Below are 21,859 nucleotides of genomic sequence, written 5' to 3'. Positions count from 1 at the left end.
AATATGTCTCCTGATTTGTACCAAGGAGGGGAAGCTCATCTCCCCATGCAGGTAGGAAAGCTACCCATGGCAATGGATGCAGAGATTTATTGAGTAGAGATGCATAGGGATTATTCCATGGGGAAGGTCTTAAATCCTCTCTGACATTTCTAACACTTCATAAATTTCAGGCAGATTTGGGCAAGAAGCCAGATGCTTGCGAAGAAATTCTGAATGCTGAAGGCAAGAAGTGGAATTTTTTTTTTTAGTATATTTTTTCCTCTTGGTTTCAGTGCTATATTTAGAGAGGGTGGGGGGAAGAGAGAGAGAGAGAGAGATTAGGCATTTCTTCATCTTCTGTAGTCACTCCAGTTGCTCTGCTCCTCATAACCGATGCCTCCTTTCCGGATAATGTTCAGTTCCGCCAGGGAATTTTCTTAACCAGGGCTCCTGTAAGGGCAAAAGAGGAAAGCAGATCAGAGGTAAGTCAGCCTGTCACTTCTGAGGCAGCACATAATAATGACTGCTCTGATGAACAATGGTCAGTTATTAGCCAGGGAGAATGAGTGAGGTAGTTTCAGAAAAGGTTTGGAGTAAGTGAATCAGCTCTGCTTGGTCACTCAGCAATCAAGTGCTGTGAGTTTCAGAGTCCCATCACAGGCAGCTGTAGCAGACTCAGCTCGTCCATGGATTGAGAGTAGAAGAACAGGTGTAGTGAACACTAAACAGTGGGGTATATAATCTCTCCTGGTCTTGATTTTCCCACTGGAGTAACTCTCTGGTTTTGGTTGAGTCCCTGATTGCCCATGAAGGGGGAATGAGTCCCGGCCAGACTCTGTTCCTGACTGTTCTGTGTGGCCTTGTGCACATCTCCTGAACTTCTCTGCAGCTGAGTTTGTAAAATGATATCACCGGATTTATCTACTTCACAGGGCATTTACCTAATGCACAGTGAGAATTATTTAAGGTTTACAAAGGGCTTTGCATTGCTCGTGTGAAAGGTATCACAGATCTGTCATTGCTTTGGTCTGTATTTTGTTGTTAAAAGTGAATTCTCGTTAAAGTTGGCTTATACGGATTAAAAAGTAGGAAGGCCGTGATGCTCTGTGCCCTTGCTCTTAACACCTGGCACAGAAAGCTAGGCTTGCTGAGGGCTGGAGAACGATGCAGGCCTAAGCTTGATGGTGCAGCAGAAAGTGACAGAACCTTTCAGAAAAATGCTGCTTTCCTTCTTTTCATAAAGGGCCTAGGTCACTATTAGAAGAAACACTTCAGCATGGTCACTTGACATGCTCTTTTGCTATGGCTGCTACTAGTGGGAAATTCTGGGTAAAATACTCCACCCGTTGCTCATTTCAAACCTTTTCCTTGGCGAAGATAAAACTTGCAAAGCCTGTACAGTTGGTTGGAACTGCAGCAAGCCTGGCACGTGTCTAGTGCTAAAATCCTCTGAAACAAGTGATGAAAATTTCACTAAAAAGAGTTGAGACTCAAACATTTGGGAATTCAACCAAGCAAAAGTTTATTTCCTGTGGAATCTTTATTATCGATCTACAGAGAGAGAAATAGGAAGACAGTCCAGTCCAATGGAAAGGACAGTTGATTGGGAGTCATAAAATGTGCAGTTTTTTCCCAGCGGTGCCATTGACCTGCTATGTGCCTCAGTTTCCCAGTCAGTAAAAAGAGGATAAGGGTGCTAACAAAACACTTGGAGATCAAGGGATGAAATTGCTGTATAAGAATGAAGCATTTTGATGAGCATTCAGGAGAAGCAGTGTACACTGTGCCCTCTGCACTTTCACTCAGCGTTTGAACCAAACTCTGGAGTGGCCAATACTGTTCTTTCTATTGGCAATGACTAAAATACAGGAAGCCTATGTGGGGAAGTCATATGTTGGATGACATGCTGATGGAGTGATTCTCATAGGTCTGCCTTTGTTTGGCACGTAAGCCTGGGCTAGAAAGTTAAGGGACCAAACGTAACTCCCTGTTGAAAGGCTCTGCCATTCACATCCCCAGCCAGTTCTGCTCAGGCCTGTAAGAGCAGCCAAGCAGCTGGAGAAAAATAAAGAGAAGAACTTCACCTTAATACACAAATGGCTCATGGCTCAGAGGTCTTTCAAATAAAAGAACCTCCCCTTTCCAAAAGGTATGGCACCGATGTCTTTTGCCTCTTGTAAGGAGTTACTACAGAATAGAGTTAGAGAGAGAGATGATGGACATCATGACATGAGATATATTTCTCGCCCTCCAGTCTGCTCACTAATCCATCTCTAGCAGGTGTACTATTAGCATTCAAAATTTCTGAGCTTCTTTCTGAAAGCAGCCCCTTTTCTAAAATAATAAAGACCCTGTTACAAAAAGGCCTGTCTTCCTCACAGACATGGACTTTCCCCCCCAGTTATGCTGATCCCTTGACAGGGACTGACAGATCTCAGTTCTGGATCGATGAGGTCTGTATTCCCACACAATATCCAATCTAGAGATTAACACTGTGTCCACTAGAGATATGTCATTCCAATGCTTCCCAGTGGTAGATGGTGTTTGTTTCTAGCTCTGGCAGATTGTGAGATATTGAACCTTCAAAATCATAATGGGAGAACTTAATAGATAATTTGTACAGATATGAAAATGTGCTGCTTAACCCAAGGCTTTACAGGAAGAGGGACATACAAAATACCATGGCATCAATAAGATGTCTGAAAAATCTAAACATTTCAGGAGTAACTCTTCTCTAATATGTGGCATACACAAGTCAGTGGTGGCTTGAAGGCTTTATTGGCACTGAGATAGGCGACCTGTGTAATGTAACCATTTCTGATTTATCATAAGAATAAACTCTTAACAGCACCGACCATTGTGTGTGTATATTTAGTGACAGGCAAGTGACATATTTCTCTCTCTCTCTCTCTCTCTCTCTCTCTTTCTATATATATATATATAGGTCTTCTTCTTCCTTCACTTCTACTGGTGTAAATCAGGACTACTGCTGTTGATGTCAGTGGAGTTACACCGCTGCAAAATAGACATAATGATAGACAAGCCCATGAATATTTCCCAGTATATGGCTTTGTATTTTCACTAGCTTCATTCCATATTTTCCATGCTTGAGCTATGACAGAGCTGGAGGAGTGCAGCTCTTTCTGGGTTTTAAATAGAGAGTCTCCAGAGTGTCTAGCACTGCTGATATTTCGCCAGAGCATCAGCTTCTAGCCTGCTTTCAGAAAGAATGCAGCTGTGTCCAACTGGATGGCCCGATTACACTTTAAAAAAATTATTCTGAAAAATTGAATTCGCCTTCTTTTAATTAACAAAAATCCCTTTCGGTCTTCGGCATAACACTAATGGGACGTTAGGATATATAATTGCTGGAACATAGTTATAGTTTTCTGATCGGACGCTCCTGCAATCTGATCCGTGAAGGATCCTGCATCCTTGTGGGTCAGATGACAGAATCTAGCTCTGGACTGCCAGCTCTGAGGAGCAGGGACTGTCTACCCCTGCATGCATGTGTAACCCACCGCTCAGTGTGTGTTGGAGGGGCCATGCTGTGCTGACCCACAGAGGCAATGAGTCACTAAAGCCACAAGCTACAGAAGTTTGGCTCTTTTGTTCAAATTATAGCCGGTCATGCTTTTAGCTCTGCAGTTCAAACCCCAGTGTGCCAGCAGAGAGAGTGACTAATTTTTTTTTTTAATGGCGATATACCTAGCTCATAGAGCTGGAAGGGACCTTGAAAGGTCATCGAGTCCAGTCCCCTGCCTTCACAGCAGGACCAAGTACTGTCCCTAACAGATTTTTGCCCCAGATCCCTAAATGGCCCCCTCAAAGAGTTTAGCAGGCCAATGCTCAAACCACTGACCTATCCCTCTGCAAGGTCCATGAGTACTTCCATTCCAGCCCCCTTTTCAGTTCCTTTCCAACTTCCAAACCTTTCGCCCATCAGAACGAAACTGTCAGGGCCTTGCTTTTTTCCTTAAGGTTATTTACGTTTGAGCAAAATACTTCCCAATTTATAAAACCCTTGTGACTTTTTTGAAGAGCTCAAAATGCCAATGTACTTGGGAAGCTTGGCAACTGGGGAAAGTTGAATTTGGCATGAAAATAGCCCTAACAGAAAAGAAAGTCATTGGACTGTTCTGGTTAAAAAAAAAAAGAAGAAGAAGGGGTTGATTTGACTTTGTTATGAAGACTTGAAAATTGTCTTCTCTGCCGATGTAGTAGACAGGTTCTGAGTTTTAAAAAAGAATTGGAATGGCTTTTTTTTAACCAGAGTCGTAGGTGAAAGAACACTCCTGCCTAGAGTTAATGCTGTGTGCGTAACCTTAACTGCAGCTTTCTCACTTTGCAGAGGTTCATTCTACAAGCCTGTCACCCGTGTAACATAGCGTTTTGTATGAGAGAGTGTAATACATGTGAACAAGTGTGAAAAGTGCTTTACTGCTGTTCCTGAGTATCGAAATTCTCCCACCACAGAATGAACACTGAGCCTGGTAAAGGCAATTTTCCCCCATTCAGCCCCAGCCAACCTGCCTCAACTGTGATATGATAGGGGCCATTTTAGGGATGATTGTGATCAGCCAGGGACAGATTTTTAAAGCGATTCTAGGCACCTAAAGATGCGGCTAGGTGCCTGGCAAGCTTTTCAGAAGCATCTTGGTGTCTAATTCCCATTGGTTTCCATAGGAGTTAAGCACTTTTAAAAATCTCACTGTGGCTATCTGCATCTTTAGGGTCCTAAATACCTTCGGCCACTCTGGTGCATCCAGACCTTAGAGTCCGCTAAGAATGCCAACAAGGGTGCCACTTAGTGATGGTTCTTTTAGTTATGGGGGTCAATTGTCCCCTAGAGAACCCAGCACATTCCACAAAGCCCGTGAGCTTCCCCCGGGTTAGTTTAGCTAGTTTCCTTTCTTCTGAACAGTTCTGAACCTAGGGTTTTCTGCTGGCAGTCTGCAGCATAGCCATCCTCTTCAAGTTCCCTGAGATACACATGGCATAAAAGCTGTCCTCTGTGCTCTGTCTACAAAATATACCATATTTGGCCAGTTTGAGCCATAGTTGAGAAAGAACTTGCCAGCACACGGATCTGACCATTTTAAATCGAAAGAGAGCAGGTTTAACCCTTTGTTTATAAATAAGATGATAAATCACTGGAGGAAATTTAAACACAGAGCGGCTGCAAAGCTAAACACACGCTGAAGCCGTTCCCAGAGAGCTGTGTAACGTTCGAAGGCAGGAGGTGGGTGAGGGGTGGGAATTCGCCCAGCTGTTCGGATTCAGGACTGTGAGACGGGAAAAAGCCAAAGCATTAACTTTGACTGTTTATTTTAATTACACTCTGGCTTGTTTGTTAATGTTCTTTTCAGTCTTGGCTGTCGCAGCATATGGCTCTCTCGTTCCCTCTCTCTGTGCCCCCATGCCAAGATCCTGTCTGCATATGCCACTAAATAACCCTTTAATAGTGCAGGTGCTGCTACAACAGAGCTTGGTTCATTCCCCCTGGCTGCCTGTCTTCTGCATCCCGCTTCACATCAGAGGACCTGATCCAAAGGCCGACGTAGTCAGTGAAAAGACTTCTCTGGTCTTTGCTAAGCATTGGATCAGGCCTCTAAAGCTGAGGCTGAAGTGGGTGTTTGCTGCAGAAGCAAAACTGAAAATGCAGTGAATGAAAACCTAGTGGTCGACTCTGCCCTGCTGGGAGCAGCTCGACAGTCCCAGGGCTGAGCTAGCCATGAGAAATAAGCTAACGTAGCGTCAAGCATGCAGACAACAGGGAAAGAGACTTTAGGGTCTGGTCCAGCAAAGCATCCATCTGTTTCCTACCTGGCACAAATCCTGATGGAATCAGCCCAGGGCATGGGTCAAGGATAAAGAATTGCAAAGAGAGTTGATCTTCTAATGCTGAACAAGGAGCTTGATCAGAAAAAGGAAAACAATAGCAACCCTAAGTCTTTTTTTTTTCTCCTTTTCCCAATCCCCGTCTTGCCTAGCTGCCTGCTACAGACAGGGCCCGTGCAAGGATGTTTCGCGCCCTAGGCAAAACTTCCACCTTCAGCCCTCCCCCTCCACGCCCCTGTCCTGAGGCACCCCCCCCAAGGCAGCTCCCCCCTCCTCCCTGAGGCGCCCCCCTTGCAGCAGCTCTCCCCCTCCACCCTGAGGTGCCCCCCCGTGGCAGCTCCCCTCTCCGCCCTGAGGTGCCCCCCTTGCAGCAGCTCTCCCCCTCCACCCTGAGGTGTCCCCCCCCGTGGCAGCTCCCCTCTCCGCCCTGAGGTGCCCCCCTTGCAGCAGCTCTCCCCCTCCACCCTGAGGTGCCCCCTCCGCGGTAGCTCCCACTCTCCGCCCTGAGGCGCCCCCCTTGTGGCAGCTCCCCACCCCCCACCCTCCGCCCTGAGGCCCCCCCCAACCCCAGCTCACCCCTGCTCTGCGCACGAGCACCCCGAGCACACCATCACTGCTTCACTTCTCCTGCCTCCCAGGCTTGCGGCACCTAAGCTGATTGGTGCCACAAGCCTGGGAGGCAGGAGGAGTGAAGCAGCTCACCCCTGCCCCGCCTCCACACCAGATTTGAAATAAGGAGACCTGGGAGGCCTCTGGAGAATCTTGACTCTGCCGCTGACTTTCTCTTCGCCCTTCAGCAAGTCACTTTGGACTAGCTTGCTAAAGGTGTTTGGGGATTGCTGCACTCAGCATTGCAATGCCTAACGGAGTTACGGCCTTAAGTCTCATTTTCAAAAGGGACATAGGCACTTAGGAGCCACAATCCCATTGGTAATCAATGACATTTAGGCTCTTGTGTGCCTAAGCCACTTGTGGAAAATTAGACTTAGGCTCCTAAATCAGGTGGGCATTACAAAGTTGAGTGCCGCAGTGCTTAAACACCTACAGAAACCTGAGTCTTTGCCCCTCTGTGCCTCAATATCCTCATTTTACAGATGAGGACAATATACCTTTCATCAAGCCCTCGGAGCTCTACAGCTGAAGAGTACTGAGTAATATTAACTGGGATTTTGGTCCAGAGCCGCCTCCTTTTTAAAAATGGGTGGAGAGTTTTTAGTTTTTTGCCTTACCAGCTCCCCAGTTCCTAATGCATATTACCAAGCAATGGGGGTAGAAAAATAATGGAATGTGACCCAACAATAAAAGTTATATTACAAATCTTCTGTAACCATTTCAATTCTGATCTGGAGAAAGAGCAAGTTCTCTTTCGCTTGGGGCCCAATCTGCGGCTTTTGCACTGCCTGCTAGGGAGGAAACCTTTGGCGTAACCCTTTTGACTTTGTTACTGAGACATTGGTACCTAGGCAGGCACAAAGGGACCCCAAATAGAAGCCATCTCCCGGCCATCCTATATCTAATTTTCCCTGACACAGATCCTTCCCTTTTCCATGGAGATAAGCAGAGGCAGGGTGAACAGATCTAAACCAACCATGTTGGACTCTCCCTTACAAAAAACCAACACTGTAAGTTCACTTTGGCAGACACAAGATTACCTGCCACCTTTTGGATGCTAGGGCTGCAAAGGCCAAAAGTTTGCTTCACTTTAAACTGGGGTTAGGTGGGCAAGCCATATGATTTGCCTCAAGTATCTAGGGTATCTGAACAATATTCCTCGAGGCCGGGGCATGTCCATTTCATTTGTCTGTAAAGCACTATGCAGACCTATGATGCTCTCAATTATAGTGATAACGAGGCATGTTGCTAACTCGGTGTAATGAATTGAACTGGAGCAAAGGAAAATGTAGGGTGAATATTGGACCATAAGGCTGAAGAAAAATCTCACAGGAGCAGTAGTGGAAGATCAGAACTTGGAACATTTAAAACTAAACTGGATGCCTAGAGACAATGAGCAAATTGGATCACATGACCCAGGGCAGCTAACAATTCAAATTTGGCTGTCTCAATTCCCAGGCTCTGGTCTCACTGCCCAATGTAAATTACAATGAAATATCTTTGGTGCCGTGATTGTCTGAAGGCGTCTATCTCCGGCGTTCTGCTTTCTCTTGATTTGGATTACTGTGTCAGTGTTTCTCATTTGTATTCTCTTGTTTGCATTGTATCTGACTCTTACTTGGGGTCTGATCCAACTCCAGCGGGAGAGTTTCTTTGACTTTCGTGGGCTTTGGATTAGGCCTTTGGTCTCATATGTTTAATTCTGTCCTTACTTTAAAATAAATTAAAATGCCATTGCCACCCTCAGTTTGAGTTTGAGAGGCGGAATAGAGACTGTGTCGTCCTGTATTTCAGACTCAGGTAGAAACTTTCTTATTGAGACAGGGCAGAACTGGATTTCTATTTTTTTATCATTTCAATAGATAATATCAATGTTCATTTTAAAGCATTTCTTTTTAGATTTTTAATTATTTAAATTTTCACAGTGGCAGGAAATTATGGGGGTGAAGGTCAGACAAAGCAGCACATTTTTAGCTCTCCTTATCGGGGCCGGACAGAGAAAGGGGAGTCTGTTTCATGGAGCATTTTGATATTTCAGATTTGGTTTTGCTGTGCTTTGTAACAAAACCCAACAATTTTGAAATTCTCCCTGACTTCCCCAGAGCTGTGAACCTTGAGACCCCTGGAATCCCCAGCTCCAGGGCCATACCCTTCGTGGGCTACCCCAGAGCCACGAACCCTGAAATCTCCGGTTCAGGGTACATCTGCCTCATGGACTGACGGTAGAAGCCCTGGAATTCCATGCTGCCCCAGAACCACAATCCAAGGAGCTTGGGAGCCAGTGCTCCCAGGACTTCCAGGTTCCCAGCTCTCCATCCGACCCCCAGATAGGCTGCCAAAGAGCTGGAAACCTAGAAGCCTGGGGTCCCCAGAACCACTTCTGCAAAGCATTGCAGCTATTGGCATTCCTGGATGGAAACCCATTCCACTGGTGAATTTCTAACCAGCTCTGATCATGAGGTTGCATTTTACAGGGCTATCTATTAATAGGAGCTTCCTGCAGGCAAAGTGATGCTGGTTCTGTTTCCAAGAATTTCTCATGAGCAGCCGAGTGGTTGAGCACATGTAGAGAATCTCTTCAAATGCTCCAGAGCTCACTTAGAAGAGCACTGACCTTTCTAGAAACCTTCGCAACGTTTCTGCAGATTGCACAGGACGTCTCCCCTTCTCTGATGGGATCCCCAAGGATATTTAGTGTTCTGTTAATTCTGGAAAACATGTTTACATCTAAGTGTCTCATATTACTAAGTTTATTCTTTGATCTCATGTGCTTTAAGCTCGCTTGGCCCAGGGCTTTCATTATTATCCTCTGCTGATCCAGGCTGATGCTCGGGGAGGGCGGGGGTGTTAACCCCCAGGTCCCAAGAGGCTGATTTGAGGTATTCCAGATGTTTTTCAAACCACATATTTCAATCAGCCAAATTTCCGTGTATATAGTTTTTATATCAATATGTTTAAAACAGTGGGTAAGCCGAGAATGATTTGAAAATTAAACTGTCGGACCCTGGCAGCAGCAGTTTGGTTTGGAATCTCAAGGCTGATGTTGCTATATCTACAGAGCTCTAGAAGCTGCTACACAGCCTACTGGGTCTTGACTTTAAAATGAAGCTGTTCCTTATTTTTATGGTGAGGGTAACAGCCTGGCAACTATCTGACTGTAGCTGAAGAACCCAGACCCTCGATCTGCCCATCCCGGACACAGATCAGAGCGCCGGAAGCAAGGCTCGGCCTCGGGCACACTCAGCTGGGCACTTCTCCCTGTTCCCATCCGTCCCCGTACCTCAGTGGGTCACAGCTGAGAATACCAGATTCAGGACAAATTGCTGAGAAATAGGGCAGGCACACCTCAAACAGGTGGTTAACTCTATCATTAAATTGTACCAAGCCAGTAATAAAAGTAAACTTCGGTCTCACCACACTGGTTAACAAGAAGTCAAAAATGGAGCCTCCTTAGGCATTCCAGGCCTTATCGCTCCACCCAGACACTGGACTTCCAATTTCATCAGACAAAGGGTTCTTCTGATCTCAAGAGATCACCCACGCAGCCAGGTCAATATACAAGAACCATGCTGCTGCCCATCCTTTAGTAACTAAAATCTAAAGGTTTATTCATAAAGAAAAGAAGAAGAGAGTTAATATGGTTAATAGAATCATATACCTACAATAATGACAACGTTCTTAGATCACGTTTGTAGCAATGACGGTATAGACTGCAGACTTGTAAAGTCTCTGGTAACTTCCAAAAGATTGGAAGGTCCTCAGTCCATAGTCCAATATGCTCCTTTTAGTTGTAAATCCACAGTCCAGAGAATCAGAGAAGGAAAGAGGCAAAAGAGAGTCATTTCAGGGGTCTTTCATATCCTTAGCCATGTGCCTGGAAACGTACAGTCCCAAACAAAGCTCACAGTGTAGTTTGTGGGAAATCATTAGCACAAGATGGAGTCCAGGGTCTCAGGAGCATGTCACATGCCCTTACCCGGCTTGTTGACTCACAGGGGCAGCCACTGGCCATATCCATGCTAAGGTGTTCACAGGAAGACTTATCTAGGTGGAATGATGGCCCGTGGTGAGAGTGAAGTGTTCTTAATGCGCAATCAAGTTTGGTGATAGTTCCACCATACAGCATCACCCCTAAAGCTCACTTCTCTGCTCCCACTCAACCCCTAGATGACCCACCCGCAAGATGACACAAAGCTCTAGGCAGACACAGTACCCCAGTGGCTCACACCCAAGCTGTGGCACCATCACCTCTCCATGGCCTCACCCCTCCATTTGGAGTGGCAAAGGAAGGAAGCGAGGCAGGGATGGGGTAGTGATCTGGGGCCCTTTCTTACACTCAGACTGCACCAGGCAGTGGGAAGGGTCCCAATATTTACATGCTGGCTGCTGAGCTATCTCTGCCTGCACTTTCCCCTTCTGCCACACTCAATCCTCCCTTGAGGGAGTGTTGGGAGGGGCCCTGCTATTTCCAGGTGTCGTTAACAGCCCCTTGATATCCATGGGATAGTTCACAGCTCTCCAAGCAGCCACTGTAGGCAATTTGTACACTCAGGGAGATGTTGCTGTCTTTGTACACTCAGGCAGATGTTGCTGTCACTTCCAGGTGTAGTTAACACCCCGTTGAAATTCATGGGACAGTTTACACCTCTCAGAGCAAGTGTTTCAGGCTCTTTGCACGCTCAGGCAGATGTTGCTGTCTTGGTTATGCCCACATCATGTTTTCAATCTTTTCTTCACAACCTTGAGAGCTAGAAGCTTACCCCAGACCACTGCTGATGTGCCTAGTGTTCCCACATTGCCCCAAGGCCCACCTGCTGTGCTTGTCTGGCACTTTATTTATTAATTATTATTTGTTTATGGATTTGTATAAGGATAGTGCTAGGTGCCCTGTCATTGACCCCATTGTTCTAGGCACCGGACAAAGGGGATCGCTCAGTGGTTTGAACATAGGCCTGCTAAATCCAGCGTTGTAAGTCCAATCCTTCAGGGGGCCATTTGGGGATTTAGTTGGGCATTGGTCCTGCTCTGAGCAGGGGGTTGGACTAGATGACCTCCTGAGGTCCCTTCCAACCCTGATATTCTATAAGAAATACAGAACAAACAACGAGCCTCTGCTCCAAAGAGCTTATGCAATCTAAGTCTGAGACAAGAGACACAAGGTGGATACAGACAGACGAGCACAAGGAAACACTCAGACACTACTGCTCAGCATGACAGGCTGTGTTCTAAGCACACCAGCTGCCTAATTCTTGCTCAGATAGCATTTCTACATGTCCCAAGCTTCTGAGCAATAGGATCTTCCCCAACCCGCTAAGAATTTTTAAATGAGAATGAATAATGTGGAGACCATTTTTTCCACAATGGTTGGCTAATCTGTGTTCCCAGTGGCATCAAACATACCACCTGTATGCAAGGAACAAGCTCACCCTGCTCTGGTCTGCCCAGTGCTTACTCACTGTTCCTGTGAAACTCTGCTGAAAGGTCATGCCTCTCATCCACTCCCAGCAATAAGTGAGTCAACAGATTGGTATCTTCTCCACTTGAAAAACTGAACAGATATGTGCAGGCCTAAAGGTACAGCTGAACTTGGCACTGGGAGTGCGATTCCCAACTCCAGGAAACATACCTGCACTAGCTCTCATCCTGTCAGTGGACTAAAAATAGAGCATAGCCCCCGCAGTGGGAGCAGCAGGAGGGGCTAGTTGCCCTGAGTAAGTGCCTAGGGTCTCTGATGGGCATGTATTTGGGTCGGCCAGTTCAAGGACAGCTAGTCCAGGTATGTCTCCTCAAGCTGGAATTCACCGCTCCCCACATCTCCAAGTATACCCTACATTGGCTTTGCCTATTGCTGTATCTCTGGTCCTCCTTGATGTTTGTTATCCCATCATGTTGGGCTATATTTAAAATATGGAGTTTAAGCTGTTCAGAGCACCAGCATGACTCTGCTTAGTTTGTGAGATGTGATGTGATCGCAGATTGAGATGGTCTGGCTGTAGGCCACTGGGGAGCTATAATTATCCATCAATTCCCAAGCCAGAAGGGACCATTGTGATCATCTAGTCTGACCTCCTGTGTAACACAGGACATGGAACTTCCCTCAAATAATCCCTAGAGCAGATCTTTTAGCAACACACCCCATCTCAATTTTAAAATTGCCAGTGATGGAGACTCCACCACAACCCTGGTTAAATGCCTTCAAAACACCTCAAAATGAGGCAGCAGTGTTCTGTGCTGTGAACCCCTGAACATGACGGTAAATGTCTCCTTGCTGTTGCTTCCTTCTTTCAGGTCCCCAGAGCACTGAGTATGCATGCTGCCTCCTCCCCCCAAGTACCGGCCCTTAACCTTCTCAACTCCACGAGGGCGCCCAACTCTAGCAGCTCAGATGAGGACAACTTATTCCACAAGTTCATCCATATGGACCAAGAACTTTACCAAGACTATTACAGCTTGTGGATAGCACTGATGGTGGTCAATGGCATCATTTTCCTGGTGGGCGTTGTGCTGAACAGCTTAGCTCTCTACGTGTTCTGCTTCCGCACCAAGACGAAAACCACCTCTGTCATCTACACCATCAACCTGATCGTTACTGATCTACTGGTGGGCTTCTCCTTGCCCACACGAATCATCATGTACTACACCGCAGGGGACTGCATGAAATGTTCCTTTGTTCACATCTTCGGCTACTTCGTCAACATGTACTGCAGCATTCTCTTCTTGACATGCATCTGCATTGACCGGTACCTGGCTATTGTGCAGGTGGAAGCCTCACGTAAGTGGAGGAACCCCAGCTGTGCCAAGGGGATCTGTGTCTTCATCTGGGTCTTTGCAACTGTGGTCACTTTCTCCATCCTGATCATGGCGATAACCTTCGCACCCTGCTGCCTCGCCAAGATCTTTGCCCTGATGGTCTGCGAGTATTTCTTCCCGCTCATCATCATCACCTTCTTCACCACTAGGATCATGTGTGCACTGTCCAAGCCCAGCCTCATGCACCAGAGTCGTGAGAGGCGAATGAGGGCCGTTCAGCTCCTCACCACTGTCCTCATCATCTTCATGATCTGCTTTACACCTTTCCACGTGCGCCAGGTGGCCATTTCCATCAACCCAGACATTCCCCATGAAATCAGCTTAATTGTCTACCATGTGACCGTGACTCTGAGTAGTCTCAACAGCTGCATGGACCCTATCGTCTACTGCTTTGTCACCAACAACTTCCAGTCAACCATGAAAAATATCTTCAGGAAGTCGGAGCCTGAGCAGACAAGCGGGGACATCATCAGCATGAACAAGAGCTCCAAGGGCTCAGGTACAAATGCAATCATTGCCTTCTCAAACACAATAGGCAGCCCTTTGAGCTTACCTTCAACAAACAATACACAGATATAAGCAGCTCCTAGAGGGACACACTACAGTAAGCCAGTGCGGAATATTGCTGAACTGTCTGGTACTTTTGCCCTTGGCCTCTTGGTTTCTAATATGAGTTTTGGAGCGACTGTGTTAGAATTTATCCCTCGAGAACATTATGGTTTTTTTTGGAAAAAGGAACTCTCGGTGCCTTTAGTACCAATACAAAAGAAAGTCCGTTAATTACAGTTCATAACAGGAATGATCTGTTTGCCTTTTAATATATATGTTTTACAAGCAGCAAACCTGTTACTGTTGTGGTCTTCTTTCACTGTTTCACACTGCAATGTGACAGTAATCTACCGAACTGCAGGAGGACTTAGAAGGCCATAAACACTCTTCTTGTCTGTGAAAGCCTCCCAGCCTTGGGAAGGAATATTGTTGTTGAGTAACGCAGCTGCTGCTGAGCTTTCCACGTTACTGGAGACAGCAAAGATTTCAGACACCAAGCAGAGTTGTCTGTTTCAGCTGACTGAACTGAAGCGGGACAAAATAAATCTAACCCACTTGTCACTAGCAGCTCTTCAGGTGTTTCTCAAACACATCTGAATTTCCTCAGGGAAGTCACTCTAATGCAAAACAATATTTCCATCCCCCCCTCCCCTCAATACACACACTCTTAATATTTCAGCCATAAGGAGAGGATTTGTATGACTTTATAGAATATATGTACATGCAAGGATTTGAATTGCTTGGTTCATATTATTCAGTTGGATCACCAGTTTCCTTATGTTTCAGACAGGCATGGAAAGAAGCTGTCCAAACATGTGTGGTTTCTTGGAAACTTTGTTTCCCACATTTGCTCCCTCTTCCAGCAGCTCAGTGGTGATAAAAAGCAGAACTGAAATCCGAAGATGTGTCAGCCTCGTTTGAGTTTATTTTATGATGTGGCATTAAATTAGGGTTTGCTATACCAGATCCTACCATTGGTCCAACTAGTCTGTATCTGCCTTTCCTCTAAGGCTTCAGAGAACAGCAACAACAACAACAACAAACACCACAACTAACCCCACAGCCCCATAAAGCATCTAGGTTGAAATCCATCCCAGGGCAGAGCCCTAGCGTGATTTAAGACCTGTGTTTAGGATTTAAATTAAGTTGAGGGCCCTCTACACAGGGATGAACTTCACCTCTTTCAAATTCCATGTTGTTCCTGGGAAGGGACGAATTCACTCTTGATCCCCTGCAGCAATCAGTTTACACCCCAAAGCAGGCAGGTAGGTTTACACCCTTCGTGGAGCATGAATTGCCTTTTTCATCGTGCAGAGTCATAAAACGAGTCAACCCTTTGTAAAAATCCCTTCACGGTGTTTGACTCACAACATCGGCGCAAATGAAAGTCCCAGATTCAGTGTTACGGTGCTGGCTGGCGGCTGTACCATTTGCATTCTGTACTGCACCATTAAAAAAGCATAAGCATGAAAAAGGAACCCAGAGAAACAGCGAGACCCACAGCATGAATGAAAACGACCATTGCTGTGATTATTCTCCTAGCGGAAATGCCACTTGAAATATTTTCAATGGGTTCCACATGGCTAACTAGGTTTGAGGAACAGAGCGATGGATCTATTGGTCTGTTGGTTACTGGGGCTACTGGTCCTCCAATTTAAACCAGTAGAAAGCAATTGAGACTAGTTAGAGGATTCTAATGGAACCCACTGGAATTTCCACTAGCAAACTCTGCATAAGAGCCAGCAAAGGAGAGCTGCATGCCAGAATTTACAAATTAGGGTCAAATTCTGCTCTTGCTACAGGGAGCCAAGCTAAGGAATGGGGCAGTGGAGTTGTGCAGCTTTATGTGTCCCATTTCTTGCTTGTGGGGAGAAGTCAGGGATTTCCCCCTCGAGGTGCTTCCCCACCTCAGTCAAGTGGCAGTAGGCCGGGGGGGTGTGGGCAGAGGCAGGAGCCTATTCTTGGCAGGCCTAGAGCAAGGGGAGGTTGGCAGGATTTAGCGAAGACCAAGGTACGGGAAGAAGTCAGGGCCTTGGGGTCAAGGGGCTGCAGTGGGGAAGAGTCTGAGATTGTTAACCAATGGGCGATGGAGCTTGGAGGGGTGGGGAACAGGGTGCCTGTAGCAACCTGGGGTTGGGGCTATTGGGGGACAATGGGGGTGGGGGAGGGCCCATGTCAGTCTATCATTGGGGCTGTTGGGAAATAAGGGGGACTGGGCAATAGGGGTTTGGAGCCTGGGGAGACTGTTGGGGGGAACCTGTGGCCATGTCTCTTAGTCTTCTCATCACCCCATTAGCCTCCCTCCATTCTGCCCTCTCCAGCCACATCCGTCATTGTGCGCTTCCCCACACACACACACACACACATACACACTCCTCCCCTGGCCCAGCTGCCACCACCACTTCCTCCCGGGGGCCTGGGTATGGGTCTGCTGCCAGCATGGCAAGAAACCTGCACTACAGCAACCCCTATAACAGTCGAGAGGAACTGCAACTTACTGCCTGGGGAATGAATGCCGGAGATCTCCACCGGGATGCATGAAGGTGTGCGCCAGCTGCCAGACGCGTGCATGCCCCACTTGAGGCGTGATATTTGGCAGTCCCGGGTGCTGTCCATGCAGCCGTTCCCAGAGCTCTCCTGCTGGCGCAGGGCAGGGGGGAGCAGTGCTGGGCACACTGCCGCTCCTGCGAAAAGGAGCAATGCAGCAGCCCTTGCTAACACACACTGCAACCTACAGACTGCATGGGGAAATCTAACCATACCCCCAAACTAGCAGATCCCACCCCATTGGGCAGTGGATAACCACCCACCAGGCCCCACTCTTAAAAGTCTCTTGAGCATTAGGTGGTTCTCCTCCCCCAACTGTAACACTACTGCACTAGGGATGAATGGCTGCCCACACCCACTCCCTTCCCACAATGCACCTGCACAACACAGAGCAAGATCTAGCTCTTTGGCATTTAATCCTCTGCCTGAACATGATGCCCGCAATGCAAACAGGTCATTGTGCCAGAGGAAAGCATGCACGTGAAAAGTGGGTAATTGTGCATGTTCAAATTTCACACACAAACCAGTACCCGGGCATGCACTGGCCTGGACTGAGGTTAAATTCCTCTTTTGTAAACGCAGTATGTGTGTATTTCTTCTGTCAGACTGGCCTGGACTTTATTTCCTTCTTCGTGGTTTGGTGTCTTCCAACATTCCTCATGGTGCACATATATTGCAGACATCTATGTTTGAAACTGTAGGGCTGGCTCCTTAAAGCCTTCTGCACGTGATTCTTCTGGTGAAGTCAATGGGAGCTATGCACATGGACAGCTTCCAGGGTCAGGATCTTAGCCCCAAAGTACAAATAATAATAGTGGAAAAATTCCACATAATCAAGCCTGGAATTTAAAGCAGAAGAAATTCTCCAAAGGTCATTAGAAGCTCATCCGAAAGAGTTTGGTGTAAAGGCCATACATTTCAGTGATGCCGTGGTGTCCATTTTGATTTGGTTCCTGGGGTTTCTTTGAATTTATCTCGAATCTCTGAAAGACAAGTACTGTCGGTGAAATCTCCTCCTCCACTGGTTGTTGATGGCTAACAAAGAGAATATCTGCAACATGTCATGTGTATTTATATCTGATGTAAACAATTTGTATTGCAAGAAGGTCTGTATTAAGCATAACAGTAGCCACTGGAGTCAGTGGGTGCTGACTTCTGTCATGTGGCTGAGGCGTATAACCTTCTGTAACCTTGACATATGTCAGGTCATGCAGGCCAGAAAATAAAGCTGTCTTTTACTACCATGCTGTGTGGGCCACATTTATTTCATGAAGGATGTAGGCTAGTTCAAAGTGGCATTGCTGTAGAGTTTGGGAGCACTAGTCATGGACCAGGGCTCCACATTTTTCTTTATAGAGACATGTTTCAGTTTGGGGAGCTACAGTGTTTAGTAATGACCAGCGTTTAACTTGATTGCAAACACACTCCAACAGACAGGGTAAACATGCTTCAACTGAATGCCAGATGTATGCCCAACGTGAGAACCCTTGACTCCAAACATCAGTTCCCCCAACTTACCGACTTCCTTTTGGACATTTATCAAGCTATACTCCCCACTCCATGTGTGCATTTAAATCGTGTTCATTCAAAAAAGAAATGGAACAATGATCCATTCCACACAGTCAATGGATATTTCTTCCATCCTGTTTATTTCTTGGCTTCTGCCACCCCTCAGATGTGGAGAGTTTATGCACATAAGTCCCATTAGCACATAAAGGCAGTTCTGGGCCTGATTTTCAGAGATGATGGACTTTAATGGGACTTGGGGATATTCACACATACCCTCTATATTGAAGCATGCAATAATATATTATTAGTAACATCATTTATATATTATAGAATCACAGAATGATAGAATCGTAGGACTGGAAGGGACTTCAAGAGGTCATCTAGTCCAGCGTTTTTCACAGTTCGTGTCACAACCCAGTACTGGGTTGTGGCATGTCAGGCACTGGATTGCTCTAGTCAGCACTGCTGACTGGGACGTTAAAAGTCCTGTCGGCAGTGCTGCCCAGCTGAGGCAGTCTAGTGCCTCCCTGTTCCGACACAATGCTGTGCCCTGGAAGTGGCCAGCAGCGGTTCTGGCTTCTGGCAGGGGGGGCCACAGGGCTCCGCAAGGTGCCCCCGCCCCAAGCACCAGCTCCAGTCAATGGGAGCTGGAGGAGGGGCAGTGCCTACTGGCGAGAGCCATGCAGAGCCACTTGCACACCTCTTCCTAGGAACCAGACCTGCTGTTGGCCACCTCAGGCACAGTGCGGGCCAGGACAGACAGGAAGCCTGCCTCTTCCCCCCGGCTGCACTGCTGACCGGGAGCCACCGGAGGTAAATCCGCACCCCAATCCCCTGTCCCAGTCCAAAGCCGCCTCCCACACCCTGAACCCCTCATTCCCAGCCCCACCCTCCTGCCCTCACCCCCGCTTCCCAACCCTCTACCCCAGCCCTGAACCCCTCCCACACCCCAAACCCCTCATCCCCAGCTCCGCTGGGTCATGAACATCAATAATTTTCTTCAATTGGGTCCCCAGAAAAAAAGTTTGAAAACCACTGATCTAGTCCAGTCCCCTGCACTTATGGTAGGACTAAGTATTATCTAGACCATCCCTGTCAGGTGTTTGTCACCTGCTCTTAAAAATTTCCAATGACGGAGATCCCACAACATCCCTAGGCAATTTATTCCAATGCTAGGAAGTTTTTCCTAATGTCCAACCTAAATCTCCTTTGCTGCAACTTAAGCCTACTGCTTCTTGTCCTATCCTCAGAGGTTAAGGAGAACAATTTTCCTCCCTCCTCCTTGTAACAAATTTTATGTACTTGAAAACTATTATCATGTCCCCTCTCGGTCTTCTTTTCTCCAGACTAAACAAACATAATTTTTTCAATCTTCCCTCATAGGTCATGTTTTCTAGAACTTTCATCATTACTGTTGCTTTCCTCTGGACTTTCTCCAATATGTCCACATATTTCCTGAAATGTGGCATCCAAAACTGGACACAATACTGCAGCTGAGGCCTAATCAGTTAGGAGTACAGCAGAAGAATTACTTCTTATGTCTTACTACACTCCTGCTAATTCATCCCAAAATGTTTGCTTTTTTTTTCTTTTGGCAACAGTATTACACTGTTCATTTATATTTAGCTTTGACCCACTATGATCCCTTGGTGCGGTGCACTCACCCCACACTGGAAGGGAAAGGGTTAACTCCTCAGGTGGGCTGAAGAAGCCATGCCCCCATGTCCTACTGGGCATGCACCAAATACAGTACTTGTATAAAAGGGAGCAGCCCAGTTCAGTCTGGGTGGTCTGCCAGAGAGGAAGGATGTATGTTGCTGGTGCCAGCTTGGAAACAGCCGAAGCCCCAGGCCATGGAAGCCAGAAGTGCTGAAACCCAGGCAGATGCCCAGCTACCTGCAGATGTCCCAGGGAGGTCTGAGCGACCATGAGCTGCACCAGCCGAGGTATCCAGAAGACTCACCGTTGCCACGGATATCACGGTAGGAAGTAGCCTGTGGGGGACTAGCTGCTTTCCTGACGGCAGTCAGCGTGTTGTCGACAGACCCCTGCTCACTCACTGGTGAATGTACTTGCCACTGGCAGGGCCCTGGTGGAGCAGGGAGGGCCTAGGTTCCCCTGCCCAGGCCATCACCCACTGGCTGCTAAGCCATCCAGCAGGGCAACTCTATTGACTCTGGCCACTAGGCCTTGCTGCCTGGTGAACCAAGGGAGTCTTATTGACTCTAGCCACTAAGCCTCACGGAGCTCAGTACAGATCCTTGGGGGACACCACTGTTTTCCTCTCTCCATTCTGAAAACTGACCATTTATTCCTACCCTTTGTTTCCTATCTTTTAACCAGTTGGTAATACTGCAGCTCTTTACCATAGGAACCAAAGGAGAGCTCCCAAAGCTGCTGAGTAGTAATAGATCATAAGAACAGTCATACAGGGTCAGACCAATGGTCCATTTAGCCCAGTATCCTGCCTTCTGGCAGTGCTAGTACCAGATGCTTCAGAGGGAGTGAACAGAAGAGGGCACGTTCTTGAGTGATCCTCCCCATAATGTCCAGTCCCATCTTCCAGCAGTCAGAAATGTAGGGACACCCCCAGTATGGGGTTGTGTCCCTGACCATCCTGGCTAATGGCCATCGATGGACCTGTCCTCCATGAACTTACCTAATTCTTTTTTGAACCTTTTTATACTTTTGGCCTTCACAACAACCCTTGACAATGAGTTCCACAGGTTGCCTGTGCACTGTACTTTCTTACACTTTCGTATGTTGTACATTTTTATGTTTGCTTTAATCCTGCTGTTTATTAACCAGGAATGGTGAACTGGGAGCTACGGGGGGCCATGCCTGCAGACGGTCAACATCAGCAAAGTGTCTTGCGGCCCACAATCAGATTACCCTGGTGGGCCACATGCAGCCTGCGGGCTGCCCACCACTGATCTAGGTTTTGATTCAGGAAAACAGCTCTCTTCAAGACAGCACTTACACATGTGCTTAACTTAAGTCCCACGGGGTTTTACTTAACTTTAAGCATGTGCTTAAGTGCTGCCCTGAAGCCAGGCCCGAGTGTCTTCCTCTCCCTTAGCCTTTTCTTGCTGGCACAGTCCTCATTCTCGCTTACTATGGCCATGGATGGAATGTGCCGCTCAGCACAGATCTGAGGGCCACCCTCTGCAAGAAGCAAAGCGCACAGATGATATCAGGCCCAGAGCATGCCCAAGAAAAATCCAGGGTTAATCTGACAGTGACTTCGACTGACTCAGGCTAATATAGACTCAAGCTGTTGCAAACAAAAGATAAGCATCCTTCTCTCGGTTTCCATTGCTCCTTTTGGATTTGCCTTAATAAGCACCAAGAATGAGAAGGGCAGAGTGCTGTCTATCACCCATCAAAACACTGGACCAGAGGAATGCGAAGGTAAACATTTGCCATTGATGTTTAGGTTACGCTCCATTAATAGCAGGAAATTAAACAACTAGCAGCCTGTTCTGGTCTCCTGCTTTCTTCATTGTCTTGACAATCTAAGACCAGCCTGGCGACAGCCCAGCAGAAAATGTAACACATTTAAGACATCAAGGAGAGATGAAACAAAGGAACCAAGAGAGGGAAACATTTTCCACATCAGACTCTTCATTATTTTCTTCTGTTTCAATCCAAATTGAATGAAGAATCCAGCGTCTCTGCCTGCTGCCCCCAAAAGCATCATCCACCAAGGCTAACACGTCTGACTTGGAGTTGCCATGAGAGATCTCAGTGTGAGTGCTACAACCTCCAGCGTTTCCTTAGCTTGGTGCCTTCTGGCCCCAAAAGACTACTAACCTGTTGCCTTGAACCGGGTCACCCCAGAGCAAATTGCACCAGCAAATTGCTCTGGGGTGACCCGGTTCAAGGCAACAGGTTAATAGTCTTTTGGGGCCAGAACACACCAAGCTAAGGAAAAGCTGGAGGTTGTAGGAATCATCTTTTAAGAACCTTTGATAGAAACCAAAAAAAAAGATACAGAGGGTGAATTGTTTCA

The 21,859-nt window shown here is 47.0% G+C and overlaps 1 protein-coding gene across 1 annotated transcript; it reads left to right on the top strand.

The window, feature by feature from the left end:
* Positions 1-318: 318 nt before the first annotated feature.
* GPR20 (G protein-coupled receptor 20) lies at positions 319-15,812 on the top strand. The gene is made up of 2 exons (XM_030546429.1): positions 319-461; positions 12,721-15,812. Exon 2 carries the CDS (start codon positions 12,739-12,741, stop codon positions 13,819-13,821), a length of 1,083 nt encoding a protein of 360 aa, XP_030402289.1. The 5' UTR covers positions 319-461; positions 12,721-12,738; the 3' UTR covers positions 13,822-15,812.
* Positions 15,813-21,859: the final 6,047 nt, after the last annotated feature.

This window comes from Gopherus evgoodei, unplaced genomic scaffold (assembly GCF_007399415.2).
Source record: "Gopherus evgoodei ecotype Sinaloan lineage unplaced genomic scaffold, rGopEvg1_v1.p scaffold_44_arrow_ctg1, whole genome shotgun sequence".
Taxonomy (NCBI): Eukaryota; Metazoa; Chordata; order Testudines; family Testudinidae; genus Gopherus; species Gopherus evgoodei.
Note: the sequence above shows the minus strand (reverse complement) of the source record. Positions and strands in the feature narration are given on the sequence as shown.

Coding starts and splice junctions, on each gene's coding strand:
- GPR20 (XM_030546429.1), top strand. CDS start 12,739: ATGCATGCTGCCTCCTCCCCCCAAGTACCGGCCCTTAACCTTCTCAAC.